The sequence below is a fragment of the Protopterus annectens genome, chromosome 4.part1 (genome assembly GCF_019279795.1).
Source record: "Protopterus annectens isolate FY-2018-M chromosome 4.part1, PAN1.0, whole genome shotgun sequence".
Lineage (NCBI taxonomy): Eukaryota > Metazoa > Chordata > Ceratodontiformes > Protopteridae > Protopterus > Protopterus annectens.
This window is the reverse complement of record NC_056734.1, coordinates 543,422,484-543,442,105: the sequence shown is the minus strand read 5'-3', so window position 1 is coordinate 543,442,105 and position 19,622 is coordinate 543,422,484. Positions and strand designations below refer to the sequence as shown.

At 43.2% G+C, this 19,622-nt stretch overlaps 1 protein-coding gene across 1 annotated transcript in view; it reads right to left on the bottom strand.

The window, feature by feature from the left end:
- STAG1 (stromal antigen 1) overlaps window positions 1-19,622 on the bottom strand; it is a 2,620,144-nt gene that overhangs the window by 1,232,096 nt on the left and 1,368,426 nt on the right. The window contains exon 14 of the mRNA XM_044070350.1: window positions 10,031-10,123. Within this exon, the coding sequence (XP_043926285.1) occupies window positions 10,031-10,123 (93 nt within the window). The remainder of the gene's footprint in view (window positions 1-10,030; window positions 10,124-19,622) is intronic.

The window sequence follows — 19,622 nt, the reverse complement described above, 5'->3', positions numbered from 1 at the left end:
GGAATCTTGCCTGTGGCACCAGAAGTATGACAGCCGATATGGAACCTAAAGCTCTTAGGATAAATCTTGCTGGGGGTGCAGTTGTATCCAGTAAGACTTGAACTTGTTGTCTCAGGGATGACACATGTTCTAATGGCAGGGCTGCTAACTGAGTGATTGTGTTCGGTTGCATTCCTATTAACTCTATCCTCTGCAAAGGTGCTAGCTTTGACTTCTTCAAACGCATCGCAATCTCCAGCTGACTGAAGGTGTGCAATAGATACTGTGATGCTTGGACTAGTTGATGCCTCGATACTGCAGTTAGGCGCCAATCATCTAAGTATGAAAACACCAGGAATACTTGCAATCTCAGGTGAGCTGCCACTATTGACAAACATTTGGTAAAACACCGGGGGAGGGGGGTTGTGGTAAGTCCAAAGGGCAGTGCACTGAACTGGTAATGGTTGGCTCCCAGCCAGAAGTGCAAGTGTCGTCTGGAGCATTTGTCAATCTTTGTTTGACAGTATGCATCCTGGAGATCAACAGAGCGTATCACATCATCCTTGCATAGTAATTCAGAATGGACTGAACCATCAACATGCGAAACTTCGACTTCTTGACATACAGATTTAGCTTGCTCAGGTCCGTTATTGACCTTAGGTCCCTTGTCTCGTTTGGCACAAAAATGAAGCATGAATAGGTTTCTGCACACTTGTTGTTCAGTTGTGACCTGTTGGATGACTTTTGCCTAGATGTTTTTGAACTTCTTGCATGGCGTACTCCTTCTGACTTGGTGAAACATTGGAGAGATTCTTTTCAGGGAATGGTGGAGGAAGGAAAAGGGAATGTAATAACCTGCTGAGATTATTTTTAGCACCCAGGTGTCATTTATTAGTTTTGTCCAGGCTTAATGAAAGCCTGCCCCCGGCTGCCTCAGGAGTAGGATAGTCGGGCAGCACTTCAGGAGTGTTGGTAGGGTTTGTCAGTGAAAGGTTCTCTGAAGCCTAATTTTGCGGACCTCCTCTACCCTGAGAACCTCTAAGAATCCTGGAAAGAACCCCAAGACTTTCTGAACCACATTTTCTTCCCACTGTGCTGGCTCTTTGAAAAGGCCTTTGAGGGGAAGAAAATTTAATCCTTACAGCAGTCAGGGTCTTTCCTCTCTTGCTCACTGCAGGAAAGTGTTTACTTAAAAGATGATCCGAACGAAGAACCATCAAAGGGGGTGTTAGCAAAGGATGTACAAAGCCTCTACCAGGCATGTCTCCTCAGGGTTATGTCTGAGCTGGCAGCTCGAGAGGTTCCTTCTGCTGCACTAGAAATCAACCTCATCAATGAATAAGACAAGGAAACGAGAGTTGACAGTTGGGGAAAAACTTTGTTAAAGTCGCCCTCCAACATAAAATCTGAGAGAGAAGTGGTGAGTTCCTTGGCCAAATCCCTCTGAATGCACGTGAAATGTGACAAATAGTTTAACACTCTTAGCATAAAAGTTACCAAGGCGTAGACATGCTGCCCATGCCTGTCCAACACCAGAGACTCCTTGTTTGGGGGGTGGACAGAGGAGCTCTGTTCCGCTAGCTCCTTCTTTGTGTCTGCTGACACTAGGATGACATCAACTTGAATGCATTTACTCCAATGAGGGTGATCATATGGGGGGGGGGGCTTAGAAATTTTTCGGCTTGCTTGGGGAAAGGCTCCACAGGGTCTGGCTCCTTCCAAGCCCAGCAGGAAACTAGGTCAATAAGTTTGTGTGCGGTGGAGTCACCCAGATCGTAGATGGGCCTGCCCAAAAGGCCTCCAGAAACACTGATTCCTCAGGAGAAGGAGGTTGGGAAGACCATCCCACCCTTTCGCTTGGGATCTCCAAGATATCTCCAAAGGAGATGTCTTCAGGTGGCATCAGAAGGGATCCTTCTCCCTCATCGAAATTGGTGTCCTTGGTCAGAGACTCCAAAGGGATGTCAACGTGCTTCCTCTTGCAAGTCTTCTTCCTATGCAACTCCTCTGCAAGACAGTGAAGGGAGGACTCGAAAAAGGAGGGGGCCTGCTGTAGAGGGGGAGAATGGAAGACCTCCTGGATAGGCTGACAGTGCACAGTACGAATGAGACCAAGGCCCAAACCAGATGAGTACTGCATAGGTTTTGGGGAGTGAATAGATGCATCTCTAGACAGAGATAATGCTCTCTCTGCCACCTGAAAGACCGACAAGTCCGGGGATCCTTCCCCCTCCCTCCTTGGAGGCGAAATAGCCAGAGGAGAAAAAGAAGACACCACCCAAATTCTTCGCCTCTAGACAACATTGGTCCCGAACTGTCAAGAGTCAAAGCCCCTAGGGGGAGGGACGGATCTGACCAGGTCAGAGCCGAAACCACAGTCTCGGGTCTGGGACCCACTCTTTACTCTGACCACACTGGAGCAGAGCCGGTCTGGGACACTGACAGAAAAAGACTCCCATAATGCCCTACATCTTCCCTAACCCCTCAGATCTCTTTACCGCCTTTCTAGATAGACGTGATTGTGCTGGTCTTGAGCTGCCTATAGCTAAGTTTGTTTTTTTAGTGATTTTCTTCCTTTCCTTTTCTACCAATTACATCTTTAGAGTTTTTATGAATACTTTTTTCAACCTCCTCTCCTATTCTTCAAAAGTGTCAGCCTATCCAGCAGGTCTTCCACTCTCCCCCTCTACAGCAGGCCCCCTCCTCTTTCGAGTCCTCCCTTGACTGTCTTGCAGAGGAGTTGCATTGGAAGAAAACTTGCAACCCCAACGGGGTACTTAGCTTTATTGAAGACTTTGGATCTGAAACTCTATTTCGAAAATCTCAGGAGTTGGCCGACCGGCAACTGCTTTTGCTTTGGGTACCGCGCGGCAAGAAAGACTGAAGAAAATGGCGTTGGTTGCATCTTTTATACCCCTGGTGCACTGACGTCAGGGAAGAGGCGACAGCAACCGACGCCGGACCTAGACTTTGGATCTCGGGACGACTGCGGGTAGCGTGCCAGCAAGATAACCCAAGTGTAATGACTGCAACAGTGAAACACGATGAACATCAGGGCCCAGTAAAACGCAAGTACTTTCTGTGACAGGGTTTATGGGGGTCTGGAGGCAGGCCTCCTTGAGATCTAGCGTGGCCATGAATGTGTGGGCTGGCTACAGTGGAGGAAGGGTCTGGAGGGATAACATTCTAAAAGATGGAACTCTCAGAAAGAGGTTTAGACAGGACAGATCCAGAATTGGCTTCCAAGGGCCATCCTTTTTTGGCACTAGAAATAACCTTGAGTAAAAACCTTTTCCTTCTTGTGCTGGAGGGGTGGGTTCTACAGTTCCATGGTTCAGAAGATCCTGTAGGATCTGAAGAATAAGGTATGGTAGATTTTTGGGTGTGAATGGAATGCCCCTTGCAGGGGGGGGTCTTTCTTTCCAAGAGAGGAAATATCCCTCTTCTACTGCCAGAACCCAGCGGTCTGTGGTGATAATTCTCCAAAGAGGTAGGCAGTGGGAGAGGCGGACTTAAAGGGGGAGGTGGGCAAAGCAGTTACACGTTGATGCAGCCATTTCTGTCATGAAAGAGCCATCTTTGGTAGGCTGAGAGGAAGCTGGTCTGGAAGTGGTCTGTCTCCTGGCTCCTTTCCTACATCTGGAAGACAAAGGAGTACCAGAGAAGGGGTCCTCCTGACAAAGGTAGTCTTGGGCTGGGTAATTCCTGTAATATTTAGGAATGGGAGACACAAGAAGGCGTTTAATATCCCGAAGCTCCTTGCTTTGCAGACTGTTCCCCAAACAGGAGGTTATGGTCAAGAGGGGCATCAAGAATTTGGATTTGAAGTCCTCCAGCAGGGGTTGAAGGCGAAGCCAAGAACATCTACTTAGCACTGATGTGGAAGCAGCAGACCTTGCAGAAGCCTCTGCTGCACCATGACTGCATCTAATTTAATGTCGGGTTAACTGAGAAGCCAGGGACAGTTTTGATGCTACCTTTGCCTTGTCAGGCAAGGACAGGACAGTAGAGGCTTGGAATACTAAGTCCAAGGCATATTTTATCATACGAGTTTGGTTGCTGATAGCTCTAAAGGCTAGGGTGGATGAGGTATAAACCTTTTTTTGCCTATCCTGTCCATATTATAACTGTCCTTGTCAGTAGGTAAAAGGGACAATGAGGGTATTAATCTTGACTGCTTGCCAGGGGGCACAGCAATCACCAACAGGTCCTGTCAAGGGGGGGTTTCACCAGGAATTTGTGGTCATCAGGCACCTTGTAGAAATGGTGAAGTCTCTTGTGGCAGGTGGCTGTGAATCAGGATTTTTTGATGCTGAAGAAAATGCAGCAAGATAAGTGGGTATAACTGGTAGGATGGCAAATGGAGAGGGAGATTCTACTTGTAGTAATTCAAAATATCTTGAGTTTTAGTCATTTGGGAAGTATCCCATTTGAAATATTTTCATTTTTGGTAATGGTCTCCCCAAAGGCAATGTCGTCTGGGGGACAGTCCCCTTCTACGGATTCCTCATCAGGGGAATAGTATTCCAATGGAGAGGCAATCTGTGATGAGTGACTCATCGGATGAGGAGTGAACTTCCTCTTCTTCTTCTCCTACACGAGAAGTGGGAAGATGGACTGAAGTAGCTCAGGCAGGCCTAGGGCTGAAAACAGGAATGGTGGAAGGTGAAGAGGCCGAAGTCCTAAGGGCCATGAAGGCCTGCATCAAGGACTGAGTGAAGGATTGCCAGTCAGGTAATCCCTCAGCAGAGGGAGATAGATGCTTGCTTTTCTGTTTCCTTTTCAAAGGTGTAGTCCTGGGAGAAGGCGTAGTTTCAGGGGCCTTTGTTGGAGCTGGGGCTTCGGGTTGTAGTATATCATCCGGGCGTCCGGCGAGGCCTGCTTCTTCCTCGGCATCAGTAGAAACTGACATCTGAGCTACCTCTGGGGACGTGCTGGCCGTTACTTCAGAAGTGGCTTCCTTGAGGGGAGTCGAAGTAGTAGATGGCTCTAACAAATGTCCCTCAACTCCTAAATCGTAAGATGGCGGGGCGTCCGATGGCGGAGGGGGAGAAGTAGTAGGCTGTGACAACTTGGCCTTTTTCCGTGGAGGCTCTGCCTGGGTGACCGACTCTGGATCCATCCTAAGTGCTAATTTCTTTAGTCTCTGGCTTTCTAAGTAAAGATCAACGGCGGCCAAACGGCTTCTGAGCATCTTTGGGACAAATTTGGACAAGAGGTATGGCTGTGTTCTCGGTCCAGGCAAAAAACGCAACGGTCATGTGAGTCTTTATGTAGAATCTGACACCCGCATCATTTACCCTTCTTAGTGGACATCAGCTAAAAACGGGGGGACAATAAACCAAATTAAAGCAATAGCAAAAAAAAAAAAAATTTCCACTGGGGTACTTGGCTTTAGACGTCTTGATAGTAGAGGAGCAATGCGATCGATCTGATGTTCGACTGCAGCTGTAAAGTTCTGAGGTCTGTGCGTCCAGACGTCACATTTAAGGTCCCTGGATTTATGGCCCTATGTGTGACATCCCACGCACCTACAGGGCTTAAGGTTTTATATAGGAGACAACATTCGGGTCGCCTGAGGCGGAGAATCTCACACTAAGAATACTGCAACACGGGAATAGACTGACATCAAATGTTAATCCATATTCTAAAACTAATCATTTAAGATTTGTTAGCCACTGCACCAAGGGTAACAAGAGTAGGTAATGAGTTTCTAAATAGTGTAGACCAAAATACCTTACAAAATATGTTCAATGGTGTTAAGATATAATTTAAATTCAGCACTGTAACTGTTATATGACCATGATCCAAAAATAAGACAAAGGATAGTCAATAATATCATAACTCGAATACCAAAATGCAGATACTTAATTATACCAAAGTTTTCTTGCGGAGTACAAAAAATATCCATGACTGCTTTTTGTATGAGCAAACATATTAGACTGACTAAATGAATATAAATCATTGCCACTGCCAACATTGATCTAGTAGTGAACAACTATACACATTAAAATGCATTCTGTCCCATGTTATTGATTTGGTTCCCACGTGGTTGGGCATGAAAAATCAAAGAGAGTAGCAAAGACAAAACAGCATAAATCTAAATTAAACAGATAAATATTATGCTTGTTACCCTATTATGACATGACTAGTGGCCATGTTTTAATACTACTATGATTGGCAATGTTGAAGTGACACCCACAATCCATGTGCAAAAATTGGAAAATGAGTTGAGGACGGATGGATGGATTAATCAGCGTTTTACATTTAAGTTACAAAATATATGAGGCAAACATACTTCTTACAAAGCTGCAGCTTGTGACATTTTCAACCCAGCACCTGTGTAAAAAGTAGTAGCAGCCATGCTTCACAGGGACATGTTTTAGATAGTCTAACAGACTGGGGAAGCTAATGCATAAAAATGAACTGAAAAAAAGTAATGTTCTTTGTAAATGTTTTAGACAACTCCAGTAACTAAATGATATTTTTGATTAATGTCAAGATTTCCAAAAAATATCAGTTCAACTGCTTTACGACAGTAAGTACTGCATGTTCACTTCTGTGTATATAAGTCAGGGCAGTTGTTTGGTTTGCTGACCTTCCTGTCTTCCGTACTTGCTAACAGGACTGAAGTTTGATAATCAGTGCCCGAGTTCCTTTCATGCATCAGGATTGAAGTCGCTCTCTTTATCCTGATTTGACTGACTGATGCATCAGGAATCAAGTTAACAGCTTGAACCTGATTTGACTGATTCAGAGACTACATAAACTAAACAGAACTGCTACAATCCCAAGAAAAGGTCACTTGGAGTCATGTGCATGATGAATCAGCTGATAATTTTTTATAATTAATTGATTTTTTTGATTAAAGTACTTTTAGATGCAATGCAAGCTGTTGTCTCATCTCTTTCTTATGTACTGTGGCTTACCACTTAACTTCAGTACCAAAAAAGTAACCCAAGAAGCCTTCCTAAGACCTTAATCTGGCATCCCCTTTGCCTTCTTTCTTAGCAGGTCATGGAAGGACTTCTGAAACTGTCAGTTGAGGACCCTAATGGCAAGCATGGCTGAGGTGTAAGCCTTATTTTGCCCCAAACTAGTTGAGGATCTTACTCTCGTTGTCATTTTAACTGAATTCCTGCCTGCAGTCTCACATGACCCTTTGCAAGAGTCCAGGAACACCACTGTTGGATCCACTACATGATTTTTAACAAAGGTGTTTGTCAGACTTATTTGACATACAAAAAAAGGTCTGGCTTCTTGGGGGCAGGGAGATGGGAATCAGGTTGATGAAAAGCATCATCAAGAACCTTAAGTACTGCATATATTGAAAAGGTTTAGGCTCCGGTAAACTGTCTGGACCTAGTTTGGGCCAAAGAGAACTCCTTAAGAATCCTGTCAGAAAGATTCCCTCATCTTGAAAACGGTATCTCCAAAGGATAGATCCCCAGGTGGCAAGGTTGAGGAAAAAGTGTCCTCAGATTCAAAATCCATGTAGGAGGCTGGGGATAACTAATCTGCATAGGCCAGTTCCTCCACCTCTGAGTCAGAGGAATCTGAATTCCCCTGGGGAAAAGCCTTCATTTTCATTTGGAGGGGGAATCCCTGAGACAGGATCCATTTCAGAGGTTTTCTGCCTAGACTTCATAAAATTCATAAAGTCTCAAGCCAATCTGAAAGAGTCCTGAGAAGAGACCTTGGTAGGATGGGAAATGGACCAAATCAGTGGTAGCAGGGGAAAGACGACCAGTGACCACCTGGGCTTTGGTATGCTCCATTATGGTTTGTGTGTGGTCAGTGTCCTAGTGCCTATAAGTCTGAAGTGCAATCCATTCACCTCTGCATTCCCTTTCAACTTCTTCTCTTAAAGTGACGTAGGGATGCTGCCTTCCATTCACACTTCTTTGCTGACAGTGATCATAGAGATGCTGACTTGCCTCCCTTTCAAAAATCAGTACTTCAGTGATGGAGGTGGGGGCCTACACAGTAGCTCCAAGCCCAAAGGACAAGAAGGAAGATTCAGCTTTCAAGGGAATGTCAGAGATGAATGGCAGTGGGGGCCTCCAAAGGTGTTAGGCCTGAAGCTTCAATCAAAGTAGGCAGTAGGTAGAGGTGTCTCCTCTCCTCACAGATAGCCACTCTGAGCTCATATTAGTGGTATAAGACATCAAGATGCTGTAGGTGACTTCCCAGACACACTCCTCCTCCTTCAGGCACTTTTTTCTTTTTGAGAAATCAGCAGGACCACTGGATGACATGTCACCCCTGGTCCAATCATAATTTCTCTACAGCCAATTTTCAAGGGACCTAGCCCAGCACTTAATCATCCATGTGTTAAATAAGCATACTAGGGGCAACTGGGAACATCATTCTATGTACTCAAGCAAAAGAGACAAAAACATCAAATTCCCAATGCTGGATCTGCTTTCGACACCTTAGGAAATTGTTAATCTTATCTACAGAAAACAATGCAACTTCAATAAGCAGTAAGAAAATTCCTCAATGAAGTACTAATCTGAAACTCAGGATTTCATAGTTTTCATGAATGACAGTGTGTGTCAATAAATTTAGTATTTTGTGGGGGAGAGCCTGAAAGTACTGTGGATGAAAATTATGTATCGTAAAACTTTTTTTTAACCCTTACTGGATGAAAAAAGTGAGAAACTCCTTATCTCTGATTTACAAGAAATTTTTGCATGTACTCGCGTAACCCATGGCTCAATAATCTTAAATTCACACCAAAGTATATATTCTCAAGGTATCTCAACATGTCAGGCCTGTTCTTCTCAAGCAGAAGTCAATCCTTTGGCCAGACTTTTACAGTTAACCATGACAGGGTTGGGACACCAACTTGCTCCTGAGAAGAAACTGAGTATGTCTTCATTAATCACATACAACAGGCCCTGTGTGTTTGTGAAAGCCAACAATCAAATCTTTTTTTTTAGGCATCTATGACTTGAGTGCCAGAATGCCTAACAAAATCTATGTTATGACTAACCTCTGTTCCTTGGCCAGTTCCAGTGGGATATGTTGCAGTTTGAACTTTGGTACCTAGGTTAGTACAGACATTTTGGGCACTATGAAAACTGAAATATTTTACCCCATAAGTGGAAGTTAGCAATAAGGACGTGGCAGTCTCGCATACTAAAATGACAAATATCAAACTATATAGGTAAAAAGGTTTTTCTTCATCCCTTTTGCTTTCTGCTGGCCAAGTTTTTTTTTTCTTATAACTTTAAAATATTTCTCTTAACTGAACCTCTATTTTTCTTTTTTTAAGACTTCTCCAAAGACTACCCTTTTTTCATGTAGGATACTAGCAGCCTGTTTAAACTTGTTACAGTACTAACACAAACCTCACTGTTACACTCAGGCCCCAAAAAGAACAAGCATTTGACATGAAAATCTTTGGAGGGCTGTCAACTACAATCACATTTGTTTGTAGATTCGGACATAGCAGTACGGAAGTGAAAATAATGAGGAGGACAATTTTCAAATGTAACCACCAAAATTAAGTGCAAAAGTTACTGTACAGAAGGAGGAAAAAAAACTTCAGGCAAGTGAGAGGTGTTTAACTGGCAAGACGAAAAAAAAAAAAAAAAGTGCACAGCAATTCAAATCATAACAGGAAGCTGCACTTGTGCTACATCAAAATCTTCCAACAACCTTTCTTGTTTTACACAGTGAAGGGTAAAAGGCCACAGCCATTGCAAATTCTGGTTAGGAGAATCAAGGAAGGTAGGAAGATAACTCCAATATTCCGATCTACTGTTACACAGACTAATGTCAAAGAGAATTGCAAACACATACTGCAGTTAAATTGCTTCATCAAGACAAGTAAACAAACTATCAAGCTAAATGCAGCAGCAGCAGTATTACAAAACATGCATCTCACAAATCTTTATGCTGTAGCCTATGCAAATAGCTGTGTTCAAGGGACAGGGTTTAGTCAAATCTTAAAGATTAGAATGCTAAAACAATGTAAAGAGAAGACAAATTAATATCAGTTTATGCAGTATTCAATGAGAAAAACAAATACAGAATTTCTTACCTTAGACAACAACATTGGCAGTGCAATAATAAAATGTTCCGTCAACTTATTTTTGTCATCTATTTGTGTTTTTCGCTCTTTGGCTGTTAATACCTGTACAAATAAATAAAAAAGATGCATAAAGTAACAGACCAAATACAAAAAGCCACCCATGTTTTGCTCAGTCTACTGCTGCAGCAGATTAAACCACCTATACTACATGGCAGATTCAATCATATGGGAAAGAGGCAGCACAGCAAACAAAAATAACTGCTAGGCACAAGTTACTTTGACATTTGTTTGGGGTACGGTAGAGCAGTAGCATATTTTACCACAAAAGTGCAGATGGTCTTTCTGAAGACGGCAAAACTATCCCATTCATCATACAGTAGGAACCACAGACAGACAGGTTTAGAACAGAAGCGAGCATGACTATTTAAAAACAAAGTCAGCTTCTGTTGAGAAAACCTCCGCAAAAAAAAAATCAGGAACAAAGCCCTTTTGGGAAGGGTGCCAGAATGAAAAAGATACCTCTTTTAGTCCCATAAAAAAGGCCGAACAATGAAAGAATCTTTTGTTACAACAAACCGCCTAGCAGCCAAACCTTCTCAGCTGATTATTTTTCACTGAATTGTAACCAATTTTAGAAATACATGATTAAACCTTATTTACATGAACTAAGAAGAGAGTGTAGGATGGGAATGCAAGTTAAAACTGCATGTGTTTTGCTGCTAAAGTAAAACAGAAGAACTTGCAAAATCAGCCATGTTCAACAATAAGAAGTGATCATCATCAACCTCATTTAAGCTGCTCTGTGTTTTGCAATGCTGTGACCAGAGAGAAGCAGTTATGAGTTAAATTGTTGGAATTTATTTTGTCACTTTTGATATTGTCAGTAGCCTCCTAAAACTGACCCACAAAATCCAAGCTGCCATCATGCAGACCAGAGGAAAAAAGAAAAAAAAAACATGAAAAGGTGTATAAAATTTGGGTTTCATACCTATCAAAGTCATAAGGATCACTGTTGCTGCTTACAGTACAGTACAATTCTTGATGGTCTTGGCTTCAAACTCTTCTAAAAGTGCTCCCCAAATAAAGCACATCACACAAAAACCTATAGATGTTAAACTACAGGATAAGTGCAGTAGAAAATCACATTATAAATGGGAGAATGTACAGAAGGCAAAAAAAAAAAAAAAAAAAAAGTTATCCAGTTGAACTTTTTCAGCAGTTGTATATCCTTAGCAAGTACAATCCAGTGATACAGGATTTACACAGGGATGGGCAGAGAGAGACTGAGCATCACACATCCTTCTCTATATTTTTTTGGTACCCAAATATGCCAAATAGAATCAGTATACCAACAAATGCTGTTGGGGAAAACCAAATGAGCCATAATGGACACATACAAAAAGACTAATAAAACTTGAAACTGGCACAGAAGTCAACTACATATACTCAGACCCAAAATATGTATAGGAGACTACCTAGATGGAGATGCTCTTTCGTTAGGCAGGGATCCTATTATAAGAACGTTTACCAATATTCTCAGAACACACTTGTAACTGCACACTATTAAACTTAAAGATAAGTAAGGTAACAATTTCTTATAACCGAGAGACAGACGGAGTGTCAAAGCAGTGCACACTAATAGTATTTTTATAATGTTCTAGATCTACAAAGGGAAAACTTTCCTGGTGGTTCATGGTCTAGGTTCCTATTTTTCAAAATGATAAAGTACTGTTATGCAAGATCTTCTTAACAGTAGATGCCCTATTTTTCACTGTTGCAGTATTCTTTACCCTTGGGATATCCTGCTGAGGATAGCCTAACCAGCCAGTATATCAAAGCTTTTACACCTTCCAGGCACTGCATGTCGGCCATATGTCCTATGTGCAAGTTATAATCTAAATATGGGACATACAGATGACTAATCGTCAAATTATGTCTCCCTGGAGAACCAGAGCAACCTCCAGGAAACAATTACATATTCATTTAGGAAGGGAATTAGGAGGAGATCAAGATGGAATAGGAAACCCCTCGACCTTGCCAACAGTAGGGCAACAGAAGTCAATTTTTCAACAACTAAATTAAGATTCCAAAGAGGAGGAATAGGTTTTCTTGGGAGCCTGATATGAAGGATGCCTTTAAGGAATTGTTTGATTTCAAAACTAGAAGCCAAAGGTGGACTCGGAGGCAGACAGGCAGAAATGGTTGACATTTAAGATATGTATTTACCATAACTATGTATCTGTGTTGTCCATTTTCATTCTTCCTCAATGGATGGGTTCGGAACTGACCCAGCCACCTTCTTTTACAGTCTAGGATCTGTCTCTCGAGCTCATCCTTTTACACATAATGCCCCTGATCACAGCTTTACATGAGATCTTGTTTGCTGTCTCTAAGCTAGGAGAGAAGAAAGGTAATCCGTACAAAACACTGATATAAAACAGATGTAATAGAACAGAAGAGAGGCTGAAACAGGAACAATGGTTCCTGATAAACTCCATCAGGTCATTTCCAAAGTCAAGGAAGGGGGAAGGTGAAAAGGAAATTGAGAAAGAATGAAAATGGACAACACAGATGCACAGTTATGATAAGTACATAACTTAAATATCTGATGTAATTTTCATTGGTTCCTTAACAGATGGGACAGAGTCCCCAGCTACAGTACCCTTGAGTGGCCCTCATGGAAGGATAATTCAGAGTACCGCAGAACCAAATGCAACTTATTCCTGAAGATGATGTCCAATTTACAATGAGCTACAAAGGTATGACCTTTAGACCAAGGGGCAGCTGCACAAATATCAATGGAAGCTCTGGACTAAACAGCAGATGATGAGCCACTGACCTAGTTGAATGAGCTCTTGATTGTTTTATTAGGGTCAAAACTTTTAGGGAATATATATGAAAAATATAATCAGCATTTATTCTCCTTTGTACTCAAAATTAGGGAAGAAAACTGGCAAATTGATGACTTTGTTTGCTATTTGCTTCTGATGTAACTTTGGGTAAGAAGGATGGATGTGTACACAAGGCAACCTGGTCCTTACGGAAGACCAAATAAGGCAGATTTGAAGAAAGTGCTTGGAGTTCAGAGACTAACCTTGCCAAATCATGGCTACGAGGAAAACCTGTTTTCCAGGAAAGAAACTTGAGGTTCACTTTTGCGGAGGGTTCAAAGGGTGATTGTATTAAACTCTGTAAAACCCAAGTATGATACCAAGGTGGTATAGGATCCTTAATAGGTGGCCTAAGTTAAAAGGTATCCTTAAGAAAAGCCTTACACAGCCTAGGTAATGCCAAAAGGAAGGCATGATCTCCAACAAGAAAATTCAAAATGGCAGCCAGTTGAACTTAATAGCAGAGAAACTGGCCCCACTTTGGAAAAGAAATGTTAGAAATTCTAAAACAGCAGAAATCGGAGCAGAGAAAGAATCCAGATCTATTTGCTGAGCCCATAAAAAAATCTCTTCCATTTACTTTTACAATATTTTCTTGTTGAGGGTTTCTGGGATGCAAGCAAAATTCTTCAAACAAGAGAGGAAAGCCTGGAATGAACAGATATCACTGGAACTGGAGAAATTGTGCGGTCAAGTTTCAGGCCTGGAATGTCAGGATGAGTCAGGCCTGATGGGTGTGAAAGGAGATCTGGTCTGGGGTCCAGTGTCCATGAAGGACATATTAGAAGAGACCACAGGAAACAAATTTATCAAGGCCTGAAGAGGGCAATGAGGATTATTTTGCTCTTCAAACCGAAAGCTTTCTGAAAAAACTTGGGGATTAAGGGAAGGGGAAGATAAGCATAAAGAAGACTGGAGGGCCAAATGTGGAATAGAGCATCTGTCAGTGACTATTTCTGAGGCGGGATTAGGGCAAATAACTTGCTGCACTTGTTGAAGGGAGAGGCGAATAGGTTGTAGCATGGCTAACCCCACTGGTGGAAGAGTACATCTGCCACTGACTGAGAGACCAATCATGTGGCATCAGAATAGTCCCGCTGAGCCTATTTGCTAGCACGTTTGACTTCCCTGGAATGTGCTTTGCTATAAGAAAATGGTTGGGTGAGACTGCACTCTGCCAAACTCTCACTGCTTCCCGGCATTAAAGGTAAGATCTAGTTCCCCCCACTTGTTGATGCACCAAACCACTAACACATTGTCCGTCTGAATAGCAATTGTCCCCAGAGGGAGAGAGTTCTTGAAGGCCTGCCTCACTAATAGAACCGCTCTCATCTCCAGGATATTTATATGGAATTTGGTCTCTACTGGGGTCCACGTGCCTTGAACACTCTGTCCCAAGTAATGCCACCACCACCCCCGGAATTGGGAAGCATCTGTGGTCAATGCAGTGCTGGGTGGAAGAAGGATAAAATGGTGGTCCTGGCAAACCTATATGGATTGGATCCACCCTACTAATGAATCCTTGCATATCCTGGACAGTTTTACTGGAAATTGTAAATGGTGGTATAGAAAAAACCACTGTACTTGTAAAGTCCACTGAAGGATCTTCATGTGAAGATGAGCTGTTGGTATCAATGTGATTGAAGCAGCCATCGATCACAAATCACTTAAGACCAGTCAGGCTGGAGGAAAAGGATGAGAGAAAATTTGACTGACATGTAACCTTAAAGTAAAAATTCTACTCTGTGGTAAGAATGCTTGAAGAGTCACTATGTCTAGGCGAACCCCAGTAAACTCCAAGACTTGTACTGGCTGAAGTTTGGGCCTTGCAAGATTCACAGTGATACATAGAGAGCGAGTCAAGTGAAGAAGATAAGTCTCTGCTGTTATCAATAGATACTTGGTTGATGCAGTGAGAAGCCAGTCGTCTAAATAAGGAAACATCCTGAATCCATGCAGTCTTAGATGAGCTGTAACTGCCATACATTTGGTGAACACCCTGGGGGCTGTAGTGAAACCAAAGGGCAGGACGCTGAACCAATAATAACTGGTTCCCAGCCGGAAGGAAAGGAATCATCTGGATCATCTGTTCATTTTTGTGTGATAGTACACATCCTTCAGAACTACACAGCACATCCAGCTGCCTTTCTGCAGCAACAGTACAATGGACTGAACTGTGACCATCCAGAACTTGGGAGTTCTTTATGAATTTGTTTAGATAACCAAGATCCAGGATGGGTCTCAGGTCCCCTGTTTTCTCTAGCACTGAAAAGAACCTGAAAAGAACCTTGAATAAAAACAGAGTCTCTCTGGTCTGGTGAGACCTCTTGGACGACTCTCTTGTCTAGCAGCTTTTGAACTTCTATGACTGCTTGCTCCTGTTGACTGGGTGGAATATCAGGGAGATTTTTTTCTTATCCTCAGTAATTTTTTTTAAAAAGGGAATGCAATTCCCTCTGGATACGATTCTTAGCACCCATGTGTCTTTTGTGATGGCTGCCCAGGCTTCTGGGTGCAAAGATAAGCATCTCCAACTGTCTCCAGAGAAGAACAGTCGGGCAACCTTTCAGGAATGCTGGAAGGATCTGTCTGAGAAAATCTCAAGACTCTTGATCTTGTGGACCCCCCTACCTTGTGGGCAGCATCTTCCACTATTGTAATTATTTCCCCCTCTGCCTCTGGGGAAAAATTCTCTGCATTTATCTTGAAAAGGCCCTTGAGATTTCTGAAATCACATTTTTTTACCACCACGCTGATTCCTTTCAAAAGATCTCTCCAGGGTAGAAAAACAGATTCCTACAGCAGACAGGGTCTTTCCATCTAGTTCACTATGGGAAAGTGTCTCTGACACTGGGCCCAAAAAGGGAGGTTCCATCAAAAGAAACATTGATGACTTGCCCTTTAAAGGGCTCCGCAAAGTCATCCAAGTGCATCCAGGAATGCCTCCTAAGGGATATGCCTGTATCCGTGGCCCAGGAGCCACCTTCAGCCGCATGAGACATTAGCCTCATGGACATGGTTGATATGGATTGTAGGGTGGCTGGTCAGGAAGAATAAGCTTTTGTTTCCTTCGCCGACAGAAACCCTGGGGTACAGTGAAAGTTCCTTTTATCAAGTCCCTCTATAACCTAGTAAAATCTGGCAGGTAATTCAGCAACTGTAAAGCAAAGATCACTGTTGCATATACTCGTTTTCCACATCTGTCCAAAGCCCTAGATTCACTGTTAGGGGGATGAACAGTTAAGCTCTGTTCGGCTAGCTCCTTTTTTGTGGTTGCTGCAACATTCATGGCATCTAGAGGAATACCCTTGGACTACTAGTGGTGCACTGAGGATTTTGTCTAGGTGCTTAGGGACAGGCTCTACGGAAAACAGCTCCTTCCATGGCTGGCGGGAGACAAGGTCGACAAGCTCATCCACTGGGGGGTAACCCAAGACGTAGCTGGACAAGACCTTAAAGCTTCCAGAAACACAGATTCCTCCTGAGAAGGGCTCTGGGAGGACAATCCATCTTTTTGGTGCAGGATTCCTAAAATGTCTTCAAATGAGACGTCTTCCGGTGGAGATCTGGGGGACCCTTCACCTTCATTAAAATCAAGTATCCTCTGCCAATGATTCTAGGGGGAATCTAAATGCCTCCTCTTGCACTGTTTCTTCTGAGGAACCTCTTCAGTGGGATACTCTGGAGAGGAGTCAGAAGAAAGGGGAAGTCCCTGTGCAGGAACCACATGAAAGCTCTTATGGGTTAGCTGTCCCTGCCGAGAAAGATGAGACTTAGCAGTCAGTCAGATCTGGAGAAGGGATGGGAATAGGATCCAAAGAGGTGATAGTCGAAGGATCCCCTGAACGGGAAAAAAACCTTTCCCGTATCTCGAAGGCAGAAGGTCGGGGGGAAGTGGAAATCAGCCTCCCCAGAGCTGAAGCTCTCATATCAGCTAACTTCCCCACTCCCCCGGGTTCTGCCCCTGAAGAGAAAAATCAGACCCGAGCTGTCAAATGATGCAACAAGGGGAAATGACTGCTCCAAAATCCTCAGAGTCAAAGTCGTCCCACCGGACCCGGCCCTTCAGCTCAGAGACTCATTCTGTTCCAAACAACTTGGAGCCGAATGGATCAGGAAAAGGGTCGAGGAAGGTAACATTCTCGGATCAGATACCTCGAGTCTCAATCTTCGCAGACCACTTCAAAACTACAGGTCAGATTGGAGAAGGAGACACTAAAGACTGTGAAGGTTGCAGATTGGAGAATCTGATGGGGGACACAGCTTGAAGGACCCTTCCATCTGAATCCAAGCTCTAAGAAACTTTCTCATCTTCCTATCCACATCATATTCTGAAAGACTCTGGGAAGACCTGATGGAGGAGGATGCTGAGGGATGACAAGAAGTCTTTTTAGGAATGTTCTGCAGGGGATTTCAATCTTGGAGAAACTGGCTCCGGAGAGAAGCACGAAGACCAGATCAGAGGAGACCTGCTCAGGTGTGTGACTGGATCTGATGCCACCGGATCCAAAACCCTTTTAGCCTTGGGAGGAGTAGAGTCCGACAAAGTCAGATCAGAGACCTTTCTGATTTTAAATGTCAGCTCCAAACTTGGAGAGGAAGAAGGAGATCAGACAGGGGAATGTTTCCTAGACTCCTTGGACTCTGAACTTTTTTGGCTTCTAGAGGGGGTCTGAGCCCCTGAAGTAGAAGATACTGCAGATGAAGCAGCAAGCAACATATCCATCAGAATCTTTTTATTAGGCCTATCACTTACTGCCCCGGTGTTGAAACCTGCACGGATTTCACAAGAAATCTGAAGGTGAGCCATGCTTAAACAATGCACGCACTCCCTGTGGGCATCAGAACTGGGCATTTTATGAAGACAGGAAGTTCATTTCCTGAAACCAGTAGGATTGTCTGCCATGCTGGAAAAGGACACTAAGCACTACGAGAACAAACTAACACAAAACAAAAACAGCTATAAAAGTTTATTTTTAAGTGAAAGGAGAAAGAAAATACCAACAATAGTATAAGAAAACTGGCTCAAGAGAGGTAAGAAAAGGGAAAGGCTACCATTGATGGTAAAAAAAAAAAAAAAAAAAAAAAGTCTACACCAGTAGTCAAAAAAGTTCTAACGAAATTTTATATTAACTCTAGAAGGTAAACAGAGAAAGGAAAAAAGAGATTTAAAAATAAAATCTCCAAAATATATTACTCACAATAACTCCCAGTTCGAGAGCATGAAATCCCAACTGATCACTACAGCAAACTAGATCTTAGGTAAAGCTGTGATCAGGGGAATTATAGGTAAAGTGAGGAGCTTGACAGACAGATCCTAGACTGACTGTAAAAAAAAAGTGGCCGAGTCGAATCAAAGTATTGGATCTAAACCCATCCATACAGGAACAAATCTTCTTTTGGCTTTAGGGGTCGCCACAGCGGAACTCCGGTCTGCTAATGACTGGCAGTAGATTTTTTACGGGTGCCGAGGTGCCAGCACAACGCCCAACCTTCAACGAAGGCACGCCCATTCTACGCATGTCTTTCGAACGCCACTCGATCGCAGGGAGGACATGCAGACTCCACACAGAAGGCGCTCCTGCCGAGAATCGAACAGGAGAACCTCTTGCTGTGAGGCAACAATGCTACCGCTGCACAACCACGGCTTATACCCGTTCAGGAATGAATGAAAATGACAAAATCAGAACATTGAGTAATTCACACAAATAAGAAAGGACCAGAGAGATCCACAAAAAAGGGTCCAGGTCATGTTTGAATGGCCTCCTGCAAAAATCGAAGCAGATCCTCAGGAAACTGGTGCCTTAAGGAATCAAAACCCTATCACTCAGAGTGTCAGTTTAAGTGTGGACAAATGAGGGTGAATGAGAGATCCCTCATCTTGCGAAAGAAGATCCATCCTGTGAGGTAAATTGTGATGAGTGCTCCTGGCCAGGTGAAAGAAAAGGTGGAACCAGTGCAGTCTGTTCCAAAAGGGAATCACCAGCAAGATTTTGGGTGAGTCTTGCATGATTTTGGGCAAGACCCTGGGGAGTAGAGGGAGATGGGGATGGGGATAGTCATACAGAAACATACCCTTCCAAGAAAAAGAGAAGGCATTCAATTTCGAAAGCCAGTGGGTGTGGAACTCTAACAGTACCAAGGAATTATGTTTGTTTAGAGGGGAGGCAGACAAATCTACTGGAAGAGTACCCTACCGATGTACTATGTCCAGAAACACTTCCCTGCGAAGTATCCATTTGTGACGATGTGTCATGGACCTGGTCAAACAGTCTGCAACTACACAACTACACTGTACTACAAAAGGATTTAAACCAACTTAAGAACGAGGTGATGGCAGATGACTACACTGTACTATGAAGGGGTTTAAACCAACTGAAGAATGAGGTGATGGCAGATTGCAAAATCCCAAGCCTGAAGAACCAGCCTGCAAAGAAGGTAAGAATTTGCAATCCCGTTTGTTGATGTGCTACATGGCTGTGGTATTGACTATAAAAAACCTTTAGAGGACCTTGAACCCAAAGGGAGTGGAAGACATGAAAATCAAGGATTACAGCCCTCATAACTGTGATACTGATGTGGTCTGACATCTGCTGAGTGAACCAAAGGTTGTTGGAGGAACCTCCCCACCCTCAATTGGAAGCATCCATATACTGCTCTTGAACAGGAAGAGAAACCTGAAAAGGCAGAGCTGAATTTAGAGAAATCCA